The sequence below is a fragment of the Acomys minous genome (genome assembly GCF_964271855.1).
Source record: "Acomys minous genome assembly, chromosome: 5".
In the NCBI taxonomy this organism is placed as follows: Eukaryota; Metazoa; Chordata; class Mammalia; order Rodentia; family Muridae; genus Acomys; species Acomys minous.
Window position 1 is genome coordinate 103,931,605 of NC_140494.1, and position 24,087 is coordinate 103,955,691.

At 49.5% G+C, this 24,087-nt stretch overlaps 2 protein-coding genes across 6 annotated transcripts in view; one reads left to right on the forward strand and one right to left on the reverse strand.

The window, feature by feature from the left end:
* The first annotated feature begins 2,079 nt into the window (after nt 1–2,079).
* On the forward strand, nt 2,080–10,564 carry MCAM (melanoma cell adhesion molecule). Of its 3 annotated transcripts, XM_084783600.1 has the most exons (16): nt 2,086–2,233; nt 3,985–4,115; nt 4,200–4,407; nt 4,498–4,568; nt 4,664–4,751; nt 6,714–6,893; nt 7,013–7,134; nt 7,238–7,400; nt 7,486–7,604; nt 7,685–7,826; nt 7,981–8,102; nt 8,204–8,345; nt 8,437–8,532; nt 8,703–8,850; nt 9,112–9,229; nt 9,655–10,564. In XM_084783600.1, the coding sequence occupies exons 1-16, from the start codon at nt 2,161–2,163 to the stop codon at nt 9,682–9,684; spliced, it is 1,953 nt and encodes a 650-aa protein (XP_084639726.1). In that variant the 5' UTR covers nt 2,086–2,160; the 3' UTR covers nt 9,685–10,564. The 3 variants fall into 3 exon arrangements, with proteins under 3 accessions (XP_084639727.1, XP_084639728.1, XP_084639726.1); XM_084783601.1 differs by lacking the exon at nt 8,437–8,532 and having other exon boundaries at nt 2,080–2,233; XM_084783602.1 differs by lacking the exon at nt 9,112–9,229 and having other exon boundaries at nt 2,083–2,233.
* Nucleotides 10,565–10,777: 213 nt separating this feature from the next.
* The window catches only part of CBL (Cbl proto-oncogene), an 84,105-nt gene continuing 70,795 nt past the window's right edge, over nt 10,778–24,087 (reverse strand). For all 3 annotated transcript variants that reach the window (XM_084783597.1, XM_084783598.1, XM_084783599.1), the window contains 4 exons: nt 23,291–23,431; nt 22,595–22,692; nt 21,620–21,799; nt 10,778–20,563 (listed from right to left, as the gene is read on the reverse strand). In XM_084783597.1, coding sequence (XP_084639723.1) covers nt 20,271–20,563; nt 21,620–21,799; nt 22,595–22,692; nt 23,291–23,431 — 712 coding nt within the window. In that variant the 3' untranslated portion in view covers nt 10,778–20,270. The remainder of the gene's footprint in view (nt 20,564–21,619; nt 21,800–22,594; nt 22,693–23,290; nt 23,432–24,087) is intronic.

Genomic DNA, 24,087 nt, shown 5'->3' on the forward strand with positions numbered 1-24,087 from the left:
CTTCGGATAGAGGCCATCCCGTGTACCCGCAAAAGTCACAGCAAACAGGAGAACGGCTTTTGTGCACTTGACAGAGGATGAGGATGAGAGCTCAGGAACGGCTTAGGCATTGCCCTCCATCCCAGTGACTTAAGAGGAGATTCCACGGGAGGCTTCCAGTCCTGGGGTTAGTGCGGAATCCAGGGGAAGGGCCGCCTGGCCACGTGGTCCTCAGAGCCTTTTCAAATGTTGAGACTCCAGTGGGTGTCTTCAGACCCTTAGCAGGAAATGAGACACAGGAACAAATGATGAAGGATTCTGGGCCACCAATCTCTCAGAACGCAAGTTACTACCACAGGGCCAGACTTCTTAAAGTCCAGTCTGTTTGCTTTGATATGTACACCCGGGAAGGGTGGCTGGGATGTCACCGGGGCTGTAATCTCATTTCCCTTTCACTGCAGAAACGACTCCTTCAACCCCCACCTGGCATCCGTCTAAGAGGAAGAATTCAGAACCGCCCGTCCTTGGTGGTTAGCTGGCTTTATTTGCAGGCTGCCAGAGAAGAGGATGCTAAATTAATGGCGTTAAAAAGAAGAAAGGGGGAGGAGGTGAAGCACTCGGGCCTGCCTCGCCAATCAGCGCGTCCTTTGCCACTTCTAAGGAGCCAATGCTTATCTTCCTGTTTTGCTCTGGGCTAGGGTCCAGTGCTCATCTCTTCGATGTGAGGGTTGGGGGAAGGGAGGAGTAGAGGAGACAGGACCCTCTTACTCTCTCCCCTCAAAGGCCTAAGCCAAGCGGCCTGGCAGGCTGGGCATGACTCTGGCTGGAGACTAATGGACAGGGAGAAGGGTCAATAAGATTCAACGATGAGGTAGATGTGGTTTGCCTGTCATCTGAGTCATCAGAACACAGCCCAGAGCATCCTCCTCTCTTAAGTCACCTGGCCATCTTTGGTGTTTGCTGCCTCAGGCGACTGCAGAAAAGCTGTTCCGGAAGGACAGATAACCTAAATCCAGACCTCTCTCTGGTGAGAGTCCCAGCAGTTCTGAAATCCTTCCCGAAGCCATGGTGCTGGGGTCTTTTTGAGTCTTAGAGTCCAGAAGACCCAGGGAGAAAATGGGGTTTAGAAAGAAGGGAGGCTAGGGGGTTTTGATACCTTGCTATATGGGAGACTTTGGTATCTGGCGTCTGCAATTGGTCCATATGGATCTGACTTCTCCAGCCACTGAGCCCCCCGACCACCAGCGTGAAATAGTTGAGCTAGCAGTAGGTAGAGCAGTACGGGGTGGGTGGGTGTGTGTGGCAGGGGCAGCTCTCAGGCATTAAGAGGAGCAATAGGTTTCTGGGAGTCAAGCTGGGGACTCCCACATCCATTAGTATTAATTAACCTTCCCTCATTGGGGAGGGGAAACTGAGACGGAGACCAGGAAGGCATGAATAGGCTTTGGACAGAATTAGATGAGCCTGGGCGTGGACCATGGGCTGGTGAATTCAGCCCCTTCCTCCCTTCTTTACTGTATGAGGGAGTTGCAGGAACTCGAATATGAAAGGACAACCTAAACGGCACCGTTTCCAACTCCCTCTGCCCCCTTGCAGGCACCCCTAGGTCTGTGGGACCTGGCACGGTTCTTCCCTCAAGGCTGCCAGGAGAGCGAAGACTTTGGGCCAGTGCCAAGCCAGCAGCCGCCGCAGTGAAGCGGTCGTTCCAGAAGGCGACCAGGGCCAGCTACACGCCTCCAAAGCAGGACAGAGGAGCCTGATTGGGAGGCCCCCATCAGGGACACCGCTCTGCTGCTCCTCTGCCGAGGGTCCCAGGACTACAACCGATGATGGTAGCCAAACCTGAGTGAGCGCTGCTACTGCGTCCAAGAAAGCTCTAAGGTGACTGGGCCAGCTTCTTCTGCCGCTCCGGCCAGTCATTCGAGCCCCAGGACACCTGTCATTGCTTCTTCAACCTTTCCAAGCCAGGAAGCTGGGAAGCGGGACTTAGCCTCTAGGCCAGGATCGGGGCGCAGCTCCCAGCCGGCGCGCCGGGTTCCGCCCCCTAGGGCGCGGGGAGGGGGCGGGGGGCTGCGCGGGGCGGGGCCGGGCGGCGCCCGGGGTCCCCTCCCCCGCCCCCCTGACGTCAGCCCCCGACAGCGGCGAGCTCTTCACTTGGCTCTCGCTCTCCGTCGGGGAAGCATGGGGCTTCCCAGGCTGCGCCTGCTCTGCGCCTTCTTGCTCACTGCCTGCTGCTGTTGTCGCCGCGCCACGGGTGAGTTCTTGGTGTTGGGCGGGGGGGGGGGTTAGCGTGGGGGGAGGCTGACCCGTGTCCCGCGGGGCACAGAGGTTGAGAGTTGGGGGACTGTCTTCGACGGAGCCGGAGCATGCTGGAGATCAGAGCTGGCAGGGGCAGCAAGGCAGAGTCAGGGTTCAGCACCCCAGCGGGAGCTCTTCTTTGCCACAGTCCCCAATTCCCAGGCGCTCCTCGTGTGTGCAACTTCTTTGCAGCGGGTTTGCAGCCTAGGTTCTAGAGTATTCTGCGAACTGACTCGGCCGAGAGGCTGCAGCTGCGAGCGGGAAGGGGTGGGGCCGAGAATTTGCCGGACTCTAGGGCCGGCCACCCGCAGGTGCTCGCTCTTGGTGTAGGCAGCTGGAGCCCCGGCAGAGAGGCGCGGCTGGGGCGCAACCCCAACCCGTGCATCCCGCGCCCGCCTGTTGCTGGAAAAGGCAGTTTCCCTTGGTGGAGGGGGCCGCCGACCCCTCCCCCTCCGCCTGGGCTGCACGCCAGCTTGGAGGTGAGCGAGGGAGGAGGCAGCTCCTGCTGGGGCTGGGCGTTGGCAGGGGCAGCGGGTGGTGTGGGTCTTCTGTGCCTCCCGGTTCGATCACTGGCCACAGACCACTCGCGAAGTTCTACAATGTAAAAGTGTATGTGCCGGGACCAGAGTCAGGTGGAGAGAGCCCTGGCACCTCGGAGCTTTTCTTTAAGCCATCCAGTAGACAGGCGCTCCAGGGTCCCGGCTTCCCTTGGAGGGCCCGCAGCGGTGTCGATGTCGTGTGTTATTCTTGGCTCCTTATCCTGTCCCAGCCACTGGTCAGGCTGGAGAAGGGGAGGGCTGGGCATTACCCACTTCGCTGGCCTCTTGCCCAGTGCCAGCTGAGTCCCTGGGGGTACTCCAGTCTAGTGCCTCCCAGGCTGACCTTATTTCTGGGGAAAGGGCTAAACTCAGCTAGGCAGCCTCAACACAGCAAACCCAGGCTCACTCTGCCCCGCTCTTCTGGCTCTCAGAAAACAGAGACCCAAGGTTCCTGCTCTTGGCAGAAGAGCCCCCCACCTCCCCTTCAGTCTGGAAGGCACACAATCCAGGCATCCCAGTGTCCGGCCAGACTGTGTCCAGTGACATCACCTCCTCAAAGGGCTGGCAGAACGCTGGCACCACTGACGTCACTGCTGCCCACTCTCTGGTTTTTTGACCTAACCCCTGGGGAAGACTGACCCCTCTATGGTCCAATGGGGTCAAACAGATGTATTGCAGTGTTTCTTGACATGGCCCTTTGGGAGTATGAATCGTAGCCTCTGACCAGAGTTGGTCCACTGTGTCTTCTGGAGGATTTGGGGGGCAGAGGGTAGAATAGTGACGTCTTCATGGGGGGGGGGTGACACAAAGAGGCCTGTGTGCCCCAGCCTGGCACATGCTTTGCATTCCCATAGTCTGAGCTCACCAGGACTAGGAAGGGGCCCAGGAGCAAAGGGGCCTTCCTCTTGGCCCGGAGCCCATGCTCCCCCTTATCTGTCTCTCTACCAGCTTCTTCTAAGAGACACCCAGTTGCTCTGTCCGTGTCCCGGTCCATTTTCCCACTGGGAGAGAGCTGACCTCGGATGGGGTGTGGGCAGGGTGAAGGTGAGGGTAAGGAGAGGGAGGGCCCTTTCCGGACCCTTAGAGTAGAACAGCTGCAGTGAGCCTGGAGAAGACAGAGCAGCTGGAACTGACAAAGCTGCCTGGACATGCTCCTCCCCTTCTCCAGGTGTGCCAGGAGAGGATGAGCAGCCGGACCACACACCAGACGTGGTGGAGGTAGACGTGGGCAGCACAGCCCTTCTCAGGTGCAGCCCCTCACATTCCTCAGGCAACTTCAGCCGCGTGGACTGGTTTTTGGTGAGTGTCCGTCTGGGCTTCGGAGGGAGGTGGGACCCACCATCTTCTGGGCAGGTAGACCATCTCTCTGCTCCGTGCCCTCAGATTCATAGGAAGCAGCAGATACTCATTTTCCGTGTGCGCCAGGGCCAGGGCCAGAGTGAACCTGGGGAATACGAGCACCGCCTTAGCCTCCAGGATTCAGGGGCTACTCTGGCCCTGAGTCAAGTCACTCCCTACGACACGCGAATCTTCCTGTGTAAGAGCAGTCGGCCACGGCTCCCGGATCACTACGTCAAGCTTCAGGTCTACAGTGAGTGCCTTCTCACTCCTGCCCGCGGGGTAGTGTAGACCATGTGTAGACGGGTTTCCACAGCTCTGTTCATTTCCCTCCCCATTGTAGAAGCTCCGGAGGAGCCAACCATTCAGGCCAATGCTGTGGGCATCCACGTGGACAGGCAAGAGCTTAGGGAGGTGAGATACGCTGGTCAAGTGATGGTGAACAGGGCTAAGCTGCAGCCTTGTCGGGGCTGTCAGAAGCAAGGAGACTCCCGGTCTGTCCTCCTTAGGTTGCTACGTGTGTGGGGAGGAATGGATTCCCCGTCCCTCAAGTCATCTGGTACAAGAACAGGCGGCCCCTGCAGGAGGAGGAGAACCGTGAGTAGTCCCTCGCCGCTGAGGCTCGGGAGGAACGTCGAGCATGTTCTTTTAGAGCTTTTACTGGGGGGGGGGGAACCCCTGGGGGGGGGAGAACCCATACAGGTGATGTTGAATAGTTCAGACTGTAGGCTGGAGAGCTGGCTCAGTTAAGAGCACTGGTTGCCCTTGCAGAGGACCCAGGTCAGTTTCTAGCACCCACATGATAGCTCACGGCCATTCACAACTCCACCCTCAGGGGATCTGACACCTTCTTCTGACCTCCAAGGGTAGAAGGCATGCATGTGGTGCACATACATACAAAAAAAAAATCTTATAAATTTGGAGGTTTTTTTTATTTAATTTTAATTTATGTGCGTTGGTGTGAGGGTGTCAGATCTTGGAGTTACAGACAGTTGTGAGCTGCCATGTGGGTGCTGGGAATTGAACCCAGGTCCTTTGGAAGAGCAGGCAGTGCTCTTAACCACTGAGCCATCCCTCCAGCCCGGTATTTGTTTCTTTTGTTGTTGTTGTTGTTGTTTTGGTTTTTTGAGACAGGGTTTCTCTGTGTAGCCTTAGCTGTCCTGGACTCACTTTGTAGACCAGGCTGGCTACAAACTCACAGAGCTCCACCTGCCTCCCAAGTGCTGGGATTAATGCATATGCCACCACAACCCGGATTTTTGGGCTTCTGGTTTTTTGTTTGTTTGTTTTCAAGACAGGTTTTCTCTGTGTAGCTCTGGCTGTTCTGGAACTCGCTCTGCAGACCAGGCTGGCTTTGAACTCAGAGAGATCTGATCTGCCTGCCTCTGCTTCCTAGGCACTTGAATTAAAGGCATGGCCTAGCTAGAAAAAATTTTTGAAGAAAAATTTAGACTTTAAAAAAAACCTTAGGAATTTACTTTCTGGTCTAGACTATTCCCAGAAGTGACACTGTCAACCGTTTTCTTTCATTTTTATTTCCATGTCTATCACATAAACAAGTGTTTGCAGCAGTGCAGAGGTTTGTATATGGTATTTTGAGATTCCTGAAACTCAAGACTGGCTTTTAACTGCCGATTCCTGGCCTGCCACCCCAGCACTGGGATTCCACGAACACACCACCATTCCTGCCTCAAGGCTTGTTGATTTTTACTGCCTTAACCAGGAGTGATTTTTGCATATACACTAGCCTAGGGATAGCTGGCAGTGTCTGGGGCCATCCATGCATTAGTGGTTGTCACAAACACAGACGCTGCTACTGGCATCTGGTAGGTAGAGGTCAAAACTACAGCTCAGCACATCCTACAATGTACAGGACGGGCCCCACCACAAAGAATTAATTCTGCCCCAAAACATCAATAGTGCTGAGCCTGAGAAGCTCTGACCTCAGTCAAAATGCTGGGCACAAGTCCCTTTGTGTAACCTTTCCAGGTCAGCCCGTTTCCACAGACCCACTTTGTTTCCTCTTGTCATACTGAATATGACTTGGCTGTTAGCACTTAATGTTTCAATTTTCTGTCACTTTGGGATTTTTGTTTGGGAATCTGGGGATTGAACCTAAGGCCACACACGTTAAGAACGTGCCCTACTGGGCGCAGTGGCGCACCCCTTTAATCCCAGCACTCTGGGAAGCAGAGGCAGGCAGATCGATGTGAGTTTGAGGCCAGCCTGGACTACAAAGTGAGTCCAAGGACAGCCAGGGCTACGCAGGGAAGCCCTGCTGCCGTGAAACTACCCCACCATCTCAAAAGAGCATGCTCCATCACTAGGGCCTTTTACCTAACTTCATTTCTCTTCATCTCTGGGGTGTCCCTGACACCATTCTTTATAGACATGCTGAGGTGTCAAGTGCTGGGTTGAAAGGTCACAAGTTTGTATTTGGCCTTGGGCCTCTCCTTTAGATAGATACCCCTTTGCTGTTCCTCAGAAGCACTTGGGGTTGGAGGAGGGGAGCGACGGTGGGCGCTGAGGGCCAAGCCTTGCTCCCCTCCTTCTGCCCAGGCATCCACATCCAGACGTCACAGACTGTCGAGTCCAGCGGCTTGTACACCTTGCAGAGTGTCCTGAATGCACAGCTGGCAAAGGAGGACAAAGACGCCCGGTTTTACTGTGAGCTCAGCTACCGGCTGCCCAGTGGGAACCACATGAAGGAGTCGAGGGAGGTCACTGTGCCTGTGTTTTGTGAGTGCTGACTTGCTCCTCTGGGTTAGGGGGCAGGCCTGGTGGGTAACCCCTGCAGGTCCCTGTGCCTCCAATACAGGGCCACTTGGACTAAGAGCCTTTCCACTCTGCCCACACAGACCCCGCAGAAAAAGTGTGGGTGGAGGTAGAGCCCCTGGGACCGCTGAAGGAAGGGGATCATGTGAAAATCAAATGTCAGACTGATGGCAACCCTCAACCCCCTTTTACTGTCAACAAGCAGGTACAGAGCGCTCCACGTTGGGTGTGTGGCGGGTGCAGGCAAAGGGCTGGAAACGGTAGCTGGAGGGGCGTCCGCGTGCCATGACACTTCTGTACTCTCTCAGAACCCCAACACTGGGGAGATGGAGGAGGAGATCACCAGTGAAAATGGGATCCTATCCTTGGCGCCTGCACACAAGCACCACAGTGGGCTCTACCAGTGTCAGAGCCTGGACTTGGACACTTCAGTCACATTGTCCAGTGACCTCCAGGAGCTGCTAGTGAACTGTGAGGCACTAGGATGGAGGTTCAGTCTGGGGAAAGGAGAAAACTGGCCGTCCTGCCAAGGCTGACACTTTTGCTATGCCTCCAGATGTGTCTGATGTTCGAGTGAATCCCACCGCCCCGGAAGCCCGAGAAGGTGATAGCCTCACACTGACCTGTGAGGCAGACAGTAACCAGGATCTTGAGTTTGAGTGGCTGAGAGACAAGGTACCCAGATGGCTTCGGTACTGTGGGCAAGGGGAGCTTGCTTCTTCTCAGACCCCCCCTGACCCACCTCTCACCCCTAGACAGGTCAGCTGCTGGCAAGGGGCCCCGTCCTCCAGCTGAACAACTTGAAACGGGAAGAAAGGGGACAATACCTCTGCATGGCCTCTGTGCCCAGCGTTCCAGGCTTGAATCGAACACAGCTGGTCAGCGTGGGCATTCTTGGTGAGGCCCTTTGTACAACGGCCAGGTCACCCTGCGTTGCTTGGTTTTGAGCTGTTGGAGGGTCAAAAAAAAAAAAAAAGCCAGCGCATACCATGGGAGTTGTGGAGATGGAGAGCAGGCTATTTGGGGGGTCTAACCCTTCCCTGCCCCCAAGGGCCCCCGTGGATGGCATTAAAGGAGAGGAAGGTGTGGGTGCAAGAGAATGCAGCGTTGAATCTGTCTTGCGAGGCCTCAGGAGATCCTCAACCCACCATCGCCTGGAATGTCAACGCTTCGGTGAGTAGGCTTGATCTTCTCCTTCTCTTAATCCCTGCCTGGGGCCTTGAGGCCAAGGCCGGAGGTGCTCCCCGCCCTCTGAGCTGCCCCTTTACTTCTAGGCAACTGAATGGAGCCCTGATCCACACACCATAGTGAGCACCCTGAATGTCCTCGTGACCCGGGAGCTGGTGGAGACAGGTGTAGAATGTACAGCCTCCAACTCCCTGGGCTCCAATACCACCACCATCATCCTGAAGCTGGGTGAGAGGCACCCCCCTGCAGAGGTTGGCAGGGGCACACCCAGGCAATTAACATGTGCTGCTACTAACCCCCACCTCCCTCTGCCTCCTAGTCTCTTTAACCACCCTTACACCTGACTTCAGCCAGACCACTGGCCTCAGCACCTCCACAGTCAGTCCTCACACCAGAGCCAACAGCACCTCCACAGGTAAGCCAGGCTTGTGCCAGGGTGCTTGCTTATTCTGCCCTGCCGACAGATGGGTGTCACAGCCCATCTGTCACCCTGGGCTGGATAGGGTGGGGCAGCGACAGCACTGTGGCAACCTTCCCCCCCCCCCTTCCCCCCCTCCAGTGACTGGAAGTGTCTTTGTTTGACAGAGAAAAAGCTGCCACAGCCAGAGAGCAAAGGTGTGGTCATTGTGGCTGTGATCGTGTGCATCCTGGTCCTTGCCGTACTGGGCGCTGCCCTCTATTTCTTCTACAAGAAGGGCAAATTGCCATGTGGACGCTCAGGAAAACAGGAGATGTAAGTCAGGCGTATGGTCCTCATTCCCCCGTTTTGGCTGCCCAGCTTGCTACATAGTAAGGGACATTCCCTGCATACCCAGTTATCCCTTGAGAGCCCGCCCTTTTTTTAATGCCCACTACCCTAACTTCCACCAACCATACCTTCTCCTTGAATTTTCCCTTCCTGAGCTAGCCCCCCACAGCACCAGAGCGTCCATCCCAAAAGGCTCTCCCCTTTCCTTGTCCCCAAGTTGCCAACCTTTGACCTCCCTCCTCCCAGCACGCTGCCCCCGCCTCGTAAGAGTGAATTTGTAGTTGAAGTTAAGTCAGATAAGCTCCCAGAAGAGATGGCTCTCCTTCAGGGCAGCAACGGTGACAAGAGGGCTCCAGGAGACCAGGTAGGAGGCAGTTCCTGAGGCCAGGGCCTGATCCCCCTTTCAGGAACTGGGGGTAGTGGGCTGATGGTACTTGTTCCTGAACACTAACTCTTCCTGTCCTTTATCCTTGGTTGGAGATGGGGAGCAGGCCCACCCTACCCTAACATGACTGACAGATGGCAGGACAGAGCAAACGGTGGCGGGACCCTGGAGAAGGACAGAGCAAGGCCCCGCCCCATGCTCTGCTAGAAACATAGCCTTATTCCTCAGCACAGACTTAGTTCGGGGACTTCTATCTTTTCTTGCCCTCTCTCCCCCATTTCTGCTGCTTGCCTCAAGGGTGTTGCAAATTCTTCAGCTGCTGCTTCTCTCTCTCCTTTTGGTAGCCATGTTGTGAGCCCTGCTGGCTCTTCACGTTTCAGTCACTTCTCTCTGCCCACTTCCAGGGAGAGAAGTACATCGATCTGAGGCACTGAGGCACGAGCTGACTCACCTGGCGTGTCTGGCTTCCTGCTCAGTCTTCACCCCAAGCTTAAAGCCTCCAGAGAGACAGCAGGGAAGAGCCTCACTCAGCTCCCCTGCAGACCAGGTCCAGAGGGCTAAGAGCTGGGACAAGAGCCATCTGGAGGATCTTACTTGGCCATGTAGGCCTGGATTTAGAGACCAAGTCCTACTCCTTGGCCACTGAGTGACGCTTATCCCAGGGTCGTCTTTCCACCGTACACAGCCAATGGTTGCAGATCCATCTCCTAGCACCAGCCGCGTGGCTTGCCTCTGAGTGGTGTTCTCCCCTCCACTGTCTTCATGCTACTTGCATCACCCGATACAGTCCGTAGGCACTGGTCCCTGAGACAGCCCACAGCCCAGAGGCAGCTGCAGCACTGCTTGTCTGCCTTCCTGCCTGCTACTAATTCAAGGTCTCTTGAACATTTTTCCTTTGGGCAGGAGCCAGGAACTGGCATTAGTTCTTCATATACATCCCTGAGTAAGGAAGCTAGGCACTGTTTTTGTTTTTGAGCGAAGGCTACTGAGCCCGAGCTTCCTGCATTCCCTCAGTGTGTAAAGGGAGACTGAGAGAAAGAGAGAGGACAGAGAGGAGGTCTACTGTTCACAGGTATTAGGCTTATAGGTATGCTAGTACCAGCTTAATGGCCCAGATCCTAAGAGTCCAAGTGGGAAAATGGTACTTAGAGATGGAAACGTGGCCTGTGAAGAGCTTGTGAAGTATGTGTGCATCTCTGTGTGTGTGTATATACATACATATATATATATGGTTTTGTCTGTAAATTCGCAAATTATTTCATTTTATATATTATGTGTGTTAGAAAAATAAAATCCTATTGTTCCAAAAGCATACTACTGCCTTCCATTCACTGGGTGACAGACCTGGAGCTTCCAGACCCACAGCTTTCTTCATAGAAGGGGCAGGGTCCCGGAGAATGCCCCTTCTAGAGCACCCAGAGCTGGGCAGCATGCTGCTCAATGCTAGCTGGCAGCTACACCCCATCCTGTGGACCCTATCACTGCCATCATCTCAAAACTGCCCCCAGATGAGCCAGAACTCACGTGTGCTACAACAAAAGAAATTTTATTTAAAAATATTTTTTTTTACAGACATGGGTGCTTGAAAAAGCTCTTTAGTTAACTGTATGGAAATGAAAAAAATTAATAAATAACATTAGTATAACAGACCTCTAATTAGTATAACAGACCTCTACACATCAGTACACTGGCAAAACATGAACTTGAGAGAATGAGTCTTAAAGCTCTGCTATTCTGCAGGAGTATTTACCTCTGTCTGTTCTTTACAGGAGAGTGATTAAATACTGCTAATAGAAATCTTTTTATATTAATGACATTTTAAAAAATAGTCCATGAGATTCTCACCTAAGTGTGTTTGTTTTCTTAACACTGATATACAAATTGGGACTCTATTCTGGGGAAAATAGCAAGTTCTCTCTTGTCCCACCCAAATCAAGAATTTAAAAATCTTGAATGAGGATGACCTTAAAAAGAACTGTGTCCACCCCTGACTCTTTGTTAGCCACAGGGAGGGGGAACCAGGGAAAGGGGGAGGATAAGAAAACTTGGGGTTGAAACCTATGACAGTATGAGTGACAGGCTTCAGGGTTCCATGTCCTTCCCTGGGTGCAAGCAGACTCCACACAGGGCACCAGCCACTTAATGCTTTATGGTTGAAGCCTCAAATGAAAGGAAAGCCAAGTCTGAGGAGAGGCAGGAGGTTGAAGCTGGCTCAAGATCCAGCAAAACAAAAAGACAACAAACGAACCACCTCCTCTCCCTAGGAGGGTCCACCCTGCAGCTCTGCTCAGCAGGGCACTGTTACCAGGGAGGAGTGGGTCGTCCAGAGCCATCACCTCAACATTAACTGCTGCCTGGAACCAACCAAGTGATGCCAGTATAAAATGCTCTTTTCCAATGAAAGCCTCATGGCAGAGAAAGGAGACCATAGGCACCTATGTACCACCTCTCTAGCCAGACATCCATGTCCCCAAGACTCTAGGGTTAAAGATATTCAAGGCAGAGGAGCTCAGACTCTGGTATTTCCATATAAGTCCTAAGATGCAGCCTGGGGTACAGCGCTGCCTTAGAAAGGCACAAAACATTTGGCTTTTTTTTTTTTCAGTGTGCTAAAAATTGTTTTGTTTTGAATAAAGGAAAGAGATATATAAGGTTAAAAATCCCAAGTCACCACAGCCAGAAAGCAGATGTAGGAGGCACCTCACAGCTGCCATGCCCAGCATGTTTCAGCAGAGGTCAGACTTCCCACTTAAGGGTGCTGAGGAGGAGGGTGAGGAGAGCAGGAGGCGGCTCCCCTCACTTGTACTGCAGGGCTCACTAGCCCAAAGATTAGGGGAGGGAGCGCAGGGCCTGGAATCCTCTTGCCACTTAAAGACAGCCAAAACATGGTCACTCTCTCCACTACTGGGTGAAAGGTAGGGGGGAAGGAACCACACACCCCACTTCAGGCCTATGTGGTGAGGCAGTGTGCACAGCATGCATTGAGCAATCCTTTTCTCTGGCCTCCATTCGGGTGTCAATGGAAGGAAATTTCAAGGCAATGCAGAGCTTTGCCTCTCACATTCAGCTGTGAGACTGAATCAGGGCCAGGTGATCAGAACTCCTGCTGACTTGTTCAGCTGCCAGATTAGTAGGAAACCTAGGGCCTGGCTCTGCACAACACAAGGAGTGATCAGCCACACTCTTCTCAGGCACTAAACCTGGGAAGAGGCGGCGAGATCTCCAGGCAGCTGGTGGTCAGCAGCTAGCCCTTCCCCATGGTGCTCTGCATCAGGTACAAAACAATGTGCAGGGCTCTCCCTGTGCCTATTTCTCCAGCTCAACTCTTGTGCTACTTACTGGAACCAAGAAATACTGGAACTTTCTCTCGCAATCCACCCAGATTTCCTGGGACACTGTGAAGGCACATGGCACTACTATCCCTCTGCTCCTTCACTCAGGAGCCTAGACGAGACATCAAATGCAAGATCTGACAACCCGCTTTTGCCCTTCCAATGTGCCTCAATGAGTATCTTTGGATTAGTAGGTTACTTCTGTGGATAGCAAATGACTTGAATATTTAGAAGTTAAAAGCAGGGTAGTTTGTACGATATTCCTTAAAAATCAGGACATACTCTAAGATGAAATCCCAAAGATCCAGGCAAGCAGAAGCATAGTTTTATTTCCCCTACACTTAAACAAAAACAAAACAAATAAACCCACCACTACCAAGAACAACAACAAAACCACCACACTTATTACAGGACTAGAGGAAAAGCAACCAGAGAGGGAAGATAGAGGAAGCTTACATGTCTAAAGAGTGCACAGAACAAGCTCTATTTGACACTGAAGATATCTGTGTTCTAGGGCAAATGTCCCAGTGGTATCTAAGAAAGCAGGGTTACGAGCATCACTGCAGACTCCCTCACAGGAAGACAAACAAAGAGGGGATGCGGGAGATGGGTCAAGAGACCAGAGAATGAACAGTATTCACCACTAAAACCAGAAGAGAGCCAAGCGTAAAGGTAATAGCTACAGTGGAAGCCATGATCTGCACTCTAAATAACATCAAAGAAGACCCGAGGTCAAATGGAGGCTAAAAATGCCACCCAAGAGCAGACTAGAGTAGCCTCAAGAGTGAGGAAAGCAATCTTGGGTGTCAAGACTCATAAGCCTCAAGAATGAGGAAAGCAACCTTGGGTGCCAAGACTCCTAAGGAGAAAAAAAAATAAGAAGAAGAAGAAATGAAGCAGCAAAGGTGATAGTGACTCTGAGTAAGTTAAAAGTTTGGATTTCCTCAACCTCCCAGATGAACAGCAGGGCAGCAACTGTGCTACTAGTTCAAAAGTACCTTTACATAGCTCTTCTAGGAAACTCCCAGTTCACCGTAATTTCTCTGTTCTCCCTGTAAAGCCCAGTGCGGGGATGGACTCTCAAATCAATATTCTTGCTGAGTGTATTCTTTCCTAAGAACACAACCTAAGGACAAAGTGTTTAACAGGCAGGTAGGAGATCATGAAGATCAGCTCCTCCACCTGTAACGAGATGCTCACAGCTGCCCCCGTGTTGAGTTGGCATTATCACAGGATGACAGAATTGCATTATGGCCACCAGACATTGTTGTCAAGGCAGCTGTAGCAAACCTGTGTGTTCCAGAGGCAATAAACTACAAAACACATGGAGGAGCTGTTTTACTGCTTCGTTGCTGTCTTTCCATATTTGTATGGCACTGGAAAGAAGGCCTTTCTCCCTGTTATCTGTGGAGACAGGGTTGGAAAAGCTAACCAAGAAGGCAAGCACACCCATGCCTTGGGTAAATGAAGTCAGACACACACCAACTCTTCTGAACACCATTGTCAAAGCTGCCCTTGGACTTAATGTATCATTCAGGCTGCAAGTCCCAACAGGCAGCAACTCAACAAATCACCAAAAGATTCAATGCCATGTATGTCACTGTCTTCCAAGGCTCAAATCCACCAAGCATCAAACTAGACACAGCCATTGACCTCAAAGGTGCAGCGGTTTGGTTAACCATAAATAACTTTCTAAAAGTGATCTTTGACCTGGAGGAGGGTGCCAGCAAGGCTGCCAAAGCTCTCATAGGCCAACTCCATCTCATTGCTGCATACTCCTAACCATTCGGCGCTTTATCGATGCATGGTTCTTATATATCAAGAGTTGGTGCATAAATAAGGACATTCTGCCAGCAGAAGCAGATCTCAAGACTATAACATGGAGAAGCTCTTATGCAAAGGCTCTTAAGCTTAAAGGCCGTGAGTGCCTTGGACTAGTTTATTACCCAATCTGTGCAAGGTTGCAAATTCTGGCAAGAGGTACATTCAAAATCTACAAGTCAACCAAGGAAAGTTTACCAAGACTCACTGACTACAGGGTTGAGAGGGCAGTGAGCAGACCACTGAAGAGGGGAAGAGAGATGAGCAGAGCCAAGGAAAAGGGCATACAAGATGCTTTTGGGGTAATGGATGAGGCCATAAAAGCCATGAGAACACAAGCAACACAAGGGCAAGTCAATGTTGAAACCCTTCTAGACCTGATCAGACAACAGTTTTCTTAATTTAGGGGGGAAATACAACCTAAGCATTACTGTCTTTTGCTCCCTGACTGCAGGCACAATGTGACCAGTTACCTCATGTTCCTGCCTCCATGACTTCGCCACCATAAGAGATTGCACCTTCAAACTATCAGAGTTAAATGAAGCTACAGCAGAAGAGCCAAAAATTCCACTGGCAGTGAAACTATTCCACCAGTAATCTGCACATGAAGAGAACACCTCCACTCATGCATCAAACAGTGTGGGCGCTACCTGTGGCTGGGCATGAACAGGCAAGACAGTCCTCAGTTGGCAGCATACCCAAGGCTGGCCAGAGCTTCTTAATTTTCCTACTTCCATCTCCCAAGAGCTGAAAAGACAGGCTTGCTCCACAATTTCCAGCGTGGTGCACAGATGCCCTCAGGAGATACAGGCCCAGGCCTTAGGATGTCTGGTCTAGCCCATGGAATCAAAATACAGGTTTAACTTTCTTCTGTTCTTTCCAGGAATTACTGAGTTTTCCTAAAGAACTGCATTCATTCTAAGATCACATGAACTCAAGGAATAGGGAGTCATGTGTACCAATATGCTGTCAATTACAAGAAGGAACTAAGTCTAAAGTTTTCCAGCCACAAATATACAAGAACCAAGTCTTCCATGCATTAAATGGCTGTATGCATTCTAACAAAAGGACTGCCCAAGCCGGGTGTGGTGGGTGGTGCGAGCCTTTAATTCCATCACTTAGGAGGCAGAGGCAGGAGGACCTCTGTGAGTTCAAGGCTAGCCTGATCTACCAAGTGAGTCCAGGACGGTCAAGGCTCTGTTACACAGAGAAACCTCTCTTGAAAAACTAAAAAAAGCACTGCCCGTGTGTGGACTGAGATCAAGGTTGCATCCAGATGCTTTGTGTAGTGCTAGTGTTGAATTATGAAGCTTCCAAGTGCCAGATGCTAACGTTGACAGTGAGGTTCTGGTGCCTCAATAAGCTGGCTGCTCTAGGAATGCTTGTGAGCAGAATCCAGTCTCAGTTCCTGACCAGCTCCTAAGACTGTTGAAGTGTGGGGGGGGGGGGCGGAGATTGGGGGCAGGGAGGGGGAGATAAGATTGTTGAAGAATAGAAAAAGAAACTCCAAATTGTATGGGAATACAATTTTTCCCAGAAGGGAAAAAAATAAAATCTTTCCACAAGGAGGACTGGGGACAGAAGTAGCTCAGTGAAAAGATAAAAAGGCACTGGATTGGAAAGGAGATTGCAGCCAAAGCTTAGTTTAAACATTCAGTGCGCTACCGTGCAACTCTCAGCCAGTGAACCCTCCAACCACTAAAGAGATGCTACTAAAATTTGTAGCAAAAACAGATAATCCATGAGGTATACACAACAGAATCTCCCAAATAGTATCAAAGCTACAGGAACACAGCAGGGGTCAATGGGAAAGTCTTGGGCCAATTTTAACCAGACAGCTCTATAAGGAAAGGTAAGTCTACATAAAAGAGCTGTGAATAAACACATGCACAGTCAAACGCAAAAAGTTAAGGACAGCCCATGCCTAACTCCCCAACAGCAGTAAACCACAATGAGGTGGCAGCAAACCACATACAGCTGACACCTCTGACCACAGTAACCACCAAGTGGTTGTAGCCAGGAAAGTGGTTGGAATACTCTATTCTAGGGAGTGATCATTCCAGAGTCAGAAAGGCCAACAGAAAGAAGGAGGGTCTGGGAAGGCCAGTGGCCTTCCGATTCTCATGATGTGAGGTAGAACACTCTGTGATAACACCGCTGCTGACCATCACAGAAAGACATCCTGTTAATGGGGCCATAGAAGGAATACACAGCTGGTCCCTGGTTTGGTCTGCAAGCAGGTTGTGATACAAAAATTAACTTGTAAGTTTGTTGCCTGGACTATAAAATACATTTTACTTTCCTACAGAGGAAATAAATATTTTAAATATGAAGAATAGTGACTCCTATCCATCCCAGACTCCTTCCCCAATTTGGGGTGAGAGGGACGATACACAACCACAGAACAGCTGAGTGATGCCAGTGCTGCTACCACACACCGTGGTCCAGTGATGGGTATGTCTGAGGATTCAAAGAGAAAGACAAAATGGCAGAGTATGCAGGGTGGGGCTGGGAGAAGGAAGAGGGGGATAAGGAGAATAGCCAGCCAGGAAAATTTGCTGCTTAAATAAATATTAACATGCAAAGGCTGAGATGATGAGCTGCCCAGTCTATTAACTAGAAGGACGAACACTTTAGAACCCCCAGGTTTCTAAAACCATTTTAAGAGCTTTTCATTTTACAAGGACAGTGGAAGGGGCAGCTAGAAAAGTCCAGTTGTAGGACTGGACTAGAAGTCTTGCCTGGAGACCTGGCAAGATAGTACCCGTCAACAAGGTGGCATGAAAAGCAACCCATGAAGACACAGAGAGAGCAAGGGCTTGTGTTCAATAAAATAGCCTAATGAAGCTGAGAAAAAGGAAATGTTAAAGTGGTTTTCTAATTATAACACAGAGCAGGGAAAAGGTATGAGCTTGCCAAAAATAGCAAAGCTCAATATAAAGATTGTTTATAAAAGGGCAATTTTAGGTAAACTTGGATGAAGAGCCAAGGAATTAAAATTTGTCATACAAATGAAAAATGGCAATTGGTTATTGGTGCCTTCAAAGAAAAAAAAATTCAAATTTGGAAACTTATCTTCAAAATGAATGGCATGCAACCTTCCTAAGGCTACCTAACAATATCAGGCACAGGCCCCAGTGTGTCCTGGGAGCAAAGGAAAGGCCTACACACAACGGCCTCAAACCTTACTGCCTGCAGATATACATTTGATAAGGCAACATCCCAGTCAATCCAAAATGTGCCTGTCCAGCATAGGGACTGAACACCCACCTACCCTCCACCCATGCCAACCCAGTGCTCACACGGGTGGCTCAGCAGAGGGCAGGACAAAAGTGTCATTTCCCTAGATAGTATGGGCAGTAATCGCCACAGATTTGGTTTTTGTTTTCTTTTGAAGGCAGGGTTTCATGTCGCCCAGGCTAGTTTCAAAGCTGCTATGTAGCAAGAACGGCCTTGAGCTTCTGATGCTCTGCCGCCACCCCAGAGTGCTAGGGATGGAGGTGCGCCTCAGCATGATGCTCGGTGCAGCACGGGGCCTGAACCATGGCTTTGTGAATGCTAGATAAGCACTCTACCAACTGAGCTATATCCTTAGTCCCCCACAGAAGACGTGGATGCACAAAAAAGGCGAAAGTGTATAGCCAACGCTCTATGTTCTTGACTGGTCTTGGACTGCGGGTAGTGTCTACATGGAAAGAAGCACACCAGTATGGACAGACTGCGGCCCTCAGCCTTTCCCTCTTCTGTCCAGGCCTTCAACTGTTTTGCTTTTTTACATGTATTGATTTTACATGTATGAAATGTTCTGCCCACATGTGTGTATGCACATCATGTGTATGCCTAGTGCCCACAGAGGTCAGAAGAGGGCATCAGACCCCCCTGGAACTGGAGTTACAGATTATGAGCTATCCATCTGATAAACTTGCATGTGGGTATTACGGACCAAACCTAGGTCTTCTACAAGAACAGCTGCTCTTAACTGAAGAGCCACCTCTTCAGGCCCGATTGTTTTGACACAGTTTTCAGTAGCTTCGAGCTGGCACTGAGTTCCATGTCATCCTGACACCATCTCCTAAGTGCTGAGATTACAGGCACATGCCACCAAGCCTGGCTTAGGCTTTCACTATTCAAACAAACACAAAACTGGGTGTCACAAACTTTTGGAGGTGAATGATAAGCTATTGTTTCCTAGTCATTGCTATGTGAAGGAGACACAGGGTAACCACAGCAAGCCAATATAAAGACTATAGTGTCTGCCTTGGAAACAGAAATAGCTCTAAGGCAAGAGGATAAAACCCAGACCTTGAAGCATCCAAAAACTAAAAGAAGAGCTCAAAAGATTTTAGCTGCAAAGATGTTAAGACTGAGAAGAAAGCGGATTGAGAAAGGGCGATGCTGTCAGAGAAGTCAGCAGGACTCCAGTTAGAGAACTGAACCCAAGAGGTCACTATATAGGGACTGAGAAACAGGTCTTCAAACCAACTCTACATCCTCTGAGTGAACCTGTAAATACACAAACTACTACACTGTCCCAAATTGTCTTTGACTAAAGGGCTTCAATGAGAGATGTCTAATGCACTATGGATAATGCAGAGATTATATCCAGGAACCAATAAAAAAGCAAGGAAAGGGAAAGAGAAAACATTCCCAAAGCACTAGGCATACAAGAACCAAGTCACTGGCTGCACCAGTGTAGGCAAGGGCCTAGTCATCAGCATATGCCGCACAGTCACTGGGGTGTCCCCACTCCTTAGAGGGGAAAGAAAGAAATCATTTCTGAAAAGCTAACCTGGCTCCTACTCAAGGGAGAGATCCCTAAGCTGAAATTAATCACTGGCAAGGAAAGACTGAGTAGATAAGTCCTTACTGTTTATTTTGTAAGTCTAAACAGCATATGACTGAAGCTTCCTACAAGCGCCATGGTATTCGGGCTGGAAACAAATGTTCTGTTCCTGTTAGGTAGAAAGACTCATGATCTATATCAGAAACACATACCTGGCAGCAAGGCAACAGACTCCCACAGGCTGTTCCTGGGGAGGACACGGAATGCATATGAAGGCCTCTATCTCAAACCACTTAAACATTTAAAAAAAAAAAATTCAACATTCCTATAAAAACAGCACTTTGGAATGACTGGTGTTAGCTGCTAGTGTCAATCAAAACTGTAACCACAGAATAGTACTTTCCTTCCCACCTATTCTACCAAACCAACACCATCACACACGAGAAAGTACATCCTATAAGCTGCTTGGTCTCAGTGAGACTGGTGACAGCAAGTGTACAGACCATCAGTGAAGAAGAGGTGGAGTAGGAGTTTCCAGGGACATGACAGCAGGTGTTCTAACAATGCTAACCTAAGGAGAGGGTTGAGGTTGTACCATCCAGCAGGGCTAGGTGCAACACCACAGTAGATGGGAGTCTTCAGAGATGCCTTCCTGAAGCTCTTGTGCTAACTCCCTGCCTGGATTCACACACAGCAGGATAATCTTATACTGACAGGACACACAGACACACACGCCCTTAACAGGAAAGTCCTAAGTCCTTAACTAGGGATACACCACACTCTTCTACTGCATTCTGTACTGTTCCCAGGGCAGGCTACCATTTTATAAAATCCACACTCTCCTAATGAAGACCGAAGGACTGAAGGACTACAGAAACACTCTTAAGACTGATACAACAACGAAACACACTAGCTGCTCCATTTTCATTCCACTGCTTTGAAATCTTGAACCATATGTGTCGATACCCACAGAAAAAGCAGGACCTCACAGTGACGTCCCAAAAGAAGCCACTGCTTTCCTAGGTGTTCCTTGAGCAAGAGCCCGGCTCATGGGTCCGCTGAAGCCACTGCAAGAAGAGATGTGCTAGGTGGCTACATGGGCAGGAGAAGAAATAGAAACAAATTCCCGGAGGATGTTTTTGGCCATCTCAATGTTGTTGTGGGCAATGAGCAAAGCTTTCTGAATGTCCTGGTAGGAGTAGCCCTGACTCATGAGGCGCTCAATCTCACTTGAGAGCTGCGGCGAGGGGGCAGCGGCAACAGGGCTAGCAGTGGCACCTCCACCTTGTTGATAGCTACTTGCTTTTCGTTCAGAGTTGATTCTCCGAGGGAATGGTTTGGGGGGCCTCTCAGGAACTTGGGAACCCTCATTGAAGTCTGAAAGAGAAAGGAAAGAAAATATTTGCAAACCTTGGGAAACTGACATTTAACGGCAGTAGCAATAACAATGTGCTATTAGTGTGTTCTTCTGTCACAAGGCTGGAGTTCTGCTTTTTGAGTGTTTTCAAACAGGGGCTCACTCTATACCACAGACTGGACTCAAACTCACAGCTGTGGTCCTGCCTCAGTCGCCTGAGTGCTCCGGTTACAGCTGTGAGTTCCCATGCCTGGCACAAGTCTGGGTTTTATCTTATCTGCAGTGCTAGAACTGAACGCAGGGCTACATATATACTAGGTTAAGTGTTGTGTTGCTGAGCTACACCATCAGCCTAAAAGCTGGGCTTAGGTCTAGACTCTATCATAATAACGGCCCTTCTAAATATGCCTTGAGCCCATTCCATTAATAGTAACCGTGGCTTTGAGAAGCAGATAACACTGTGTGTTATACTTATCAAGTTTACACACTCACCAAACTACTCGTTCCTCAAGTAAGGAGACAACACAGCCTAAACTGCAGAGGAAGCAGTAAGCTAGCCTAGGTGGGGAGCCCACCTAGACGGGCAACTAGACCCTACATCTTTTCCATCAGCTGTTCTGAAAGTTGTCTTCAATTTCCAAAGTGCCAGCTACTCTGGCTGCTGCCCCACCAGGCGGCCACAGGCGCAAGAGCAGCCCTGGATACTAAAGACCAATGTGGGTGGCCCGGGCCCACAAAATGCACATTTGAGGTCAGCACACTTCTTCCCGGTGGGACAGGGCTTAGAAAAAGAAAGAACACAGCATTGCTTCCCTCAAGCCTAATTCCCAGCATGACATGCATACTTAAAAGAGCGAGAAGCCTTGCTTTCCTCGATACAAGCTGTGGTGTAAGCACCACCTACAGAGTTTCACTTCCAATGTGGGACCTAGGACCAGCTTTCTAACAGTTAGAATCAGTGCACAGTCCACTACTTCCACTCACTGACCTACTGACACTGACAAGGCCATGACTTTTACTTATAAACCAAAGGCCAGACAGCAATCCAGAACAAGCCAAGTAGCCTGGAGACTCACTTATGGGATCACCATCCAGAGACAACCAGCCAAAGGAGGAGCTGGCATTGGAGATGTCAGACAGGGTCCGGCGGGCCAGTACAGCTGGCACAGGTGGCTTAGGCACATCATACCCATCATCCTCATTTTCTGATTCCTCAGGGCCAGTACTGGTGTGAGCTGTAGGCAGATTCCCTTCCCCTGGAAGAAAGTTAGGGCTAAGTTATTGTCTTCTCCTGTCAGTCTTCATTCTCCAACACACTTCACTGCAGAGGCATCCACTCACTCGCAGATGCATACAACCTTTTATTTCATTCAGCAGTTACTCAAATGTCTATACTGTGGGCCAAATACCATTTGGGGTCCTGTGGCTAGAGATAAAATAAAACCTGTATCATTTCTCTTGACGAATATGTTAACAGTCACTCTTGCTAAGGTTGACAGCTACTGATGCCAGAGACGCAAGTGCTATTTTAGAGCCTCCTATCTGCAGCTTGCCTCAAAAGACCAGCTAAAGGGCTGTGTGAAGGCTTCCTGAACTTTCCCCTTGGTAAGCAGCTTAACATGGGAATTGAGTATTTACCACCCACACACAAAAGAATTTCATCAATGTAATGGGACTAAAAGAGAGCTGCTAATACTGAGATCCAGGCCACGTAACAGATGTTTCCAGCCCTGGGAGGAGGGAAAACAGTTAGGAACGAGTGTCTGAAAAGGAAATAAAAGTGGGGCCCATGCTGTCCATGAATCAAAGAACTTTTGACAAAGAGTACTGAGAATAATTTTTCTCCTTAGCTTAAGCTATTTCAACCAAACGTTACAGAGCCACCCTATAGTTCCCTTCTCTTTTTATTCTTGAGACAGGGTCTTAGCTATGTAGGCTAGACTGGCCTCAAACTTGTAATCCTTTTGCCTCAGGCTCCAACATATTGAAATTACGGCTATGTGCTACCACACACGGCATATCAATGTTTAAGTAGAAGACAGGTGACTCACCAAAGGTGCTGTTCTCTGTTACAGACAGCGCTTGGGACTGAATGTTGTACATTGCTTCGTATGTGTAGCTGTCAATCTGCTGGTCGCAGTCACATACTCTAAACCACAAAGAGGTACAACGTTCTTCACAAACAAGATTCTGTTATTTGCAATTTTAAGAAGACTAAGCTGCTTCTAACTGTCCTAGACCCTAATTCATTCATTCTTTCTTTCTTTTTTCTTTTTTTTTTTTTTTTGGTTTTTTGAGACAGGGTTTCTCTGTGTAGCTCTGGCTGTCCTGGACTCACTTTCTAGACCAGGCTGGCCTCAAACTCACAGTGACCCACCTGCCTCTGTCTCCTGAGCGCTGGGATTAAAGGCATGTATCTGGGATTAAAGGCATGTATCACCATGCCCCGCGACCCTAATTCTTTCAAAAGAACACATTCTCTTTGTAACAATACCACTAATAAATACTGTGAGATTGACTCAAGACAAGCTAACCATGTACATGTTCTGGAGGTCACTGTGCCAGTGTAGAGACAATGCAACTATGTATCCATACTAGACCCTAAACATTAGGGTCTAGATTTCTCTTTCTGATTTACTTCTGCAAGGCAATGGTATATGTAGTAAGTAAGAAAGCAGGTGAAGTCACAGCAAGTGAATTATCTGAGTAAAGACACTTGGCTCCAGATGGGGTTGTTGTGAGCATACCGTGAACTCTGGGTTGCCTCTAATGGCCGTTTGGGCTCTGGCTTCTGAACTACTATGGGCCTAGATGTGGGAGTCATATACTCCGTGTCCTCTTCACTTTCCCCTTGCTCCCCAGGTGGCAGTTTCGGCACAGGAAGAGGCCTGGAAGAATTTTTTAAAAAAATAATAATTAAGTTGGAAAACTTTGAAGCGTGAAATAGATTTAGAACTAATACAATTCAATTTGACAAAACAAAATAAATAGCACTTAGGGTCCTACCATTCCCAGTGACCATGGCAAGCATTAGGGAAAATCTGCACCAGTTACAAATCCTACTCTCAGCTGATGTTAATGGAATGTAAATCTTAAACTGGAATAGGTAGTTAACTATAACCTCAACTCACAAGTAAGTTTTGTTTCAGTGCTCCTGTTTGCATTCTTTTTCTTTTACAGGGCATAAAAAAAGGAACACTAGGGGCTGGAGAGATGGCTCAGTGGTTAAGAGCACTGACTACTCTTCCAGAGGACTGAGGTTCAATTCCCAGCACCCACATGGCAGCTCAAAACTGTCTGTAACTCCAGGATCTGACCAATGCACATAAAATAAAAATAAATAAATTATTTAAAAAAAAAAAAAGGGAACACTAGCTGGCTTTCTAACAGAACACTAGAAATGTACAGCAAATCCCAATACAAAAACCTACCTATGGTGGTAGTACATAGTTTGTCAAAAAGTATAATTGCTTTTGCTTTTCAATATTTCCTACCAGAAATTCTGAAATAGATAAAAAGTAACCTGGCCATTAGCATCCTAGAT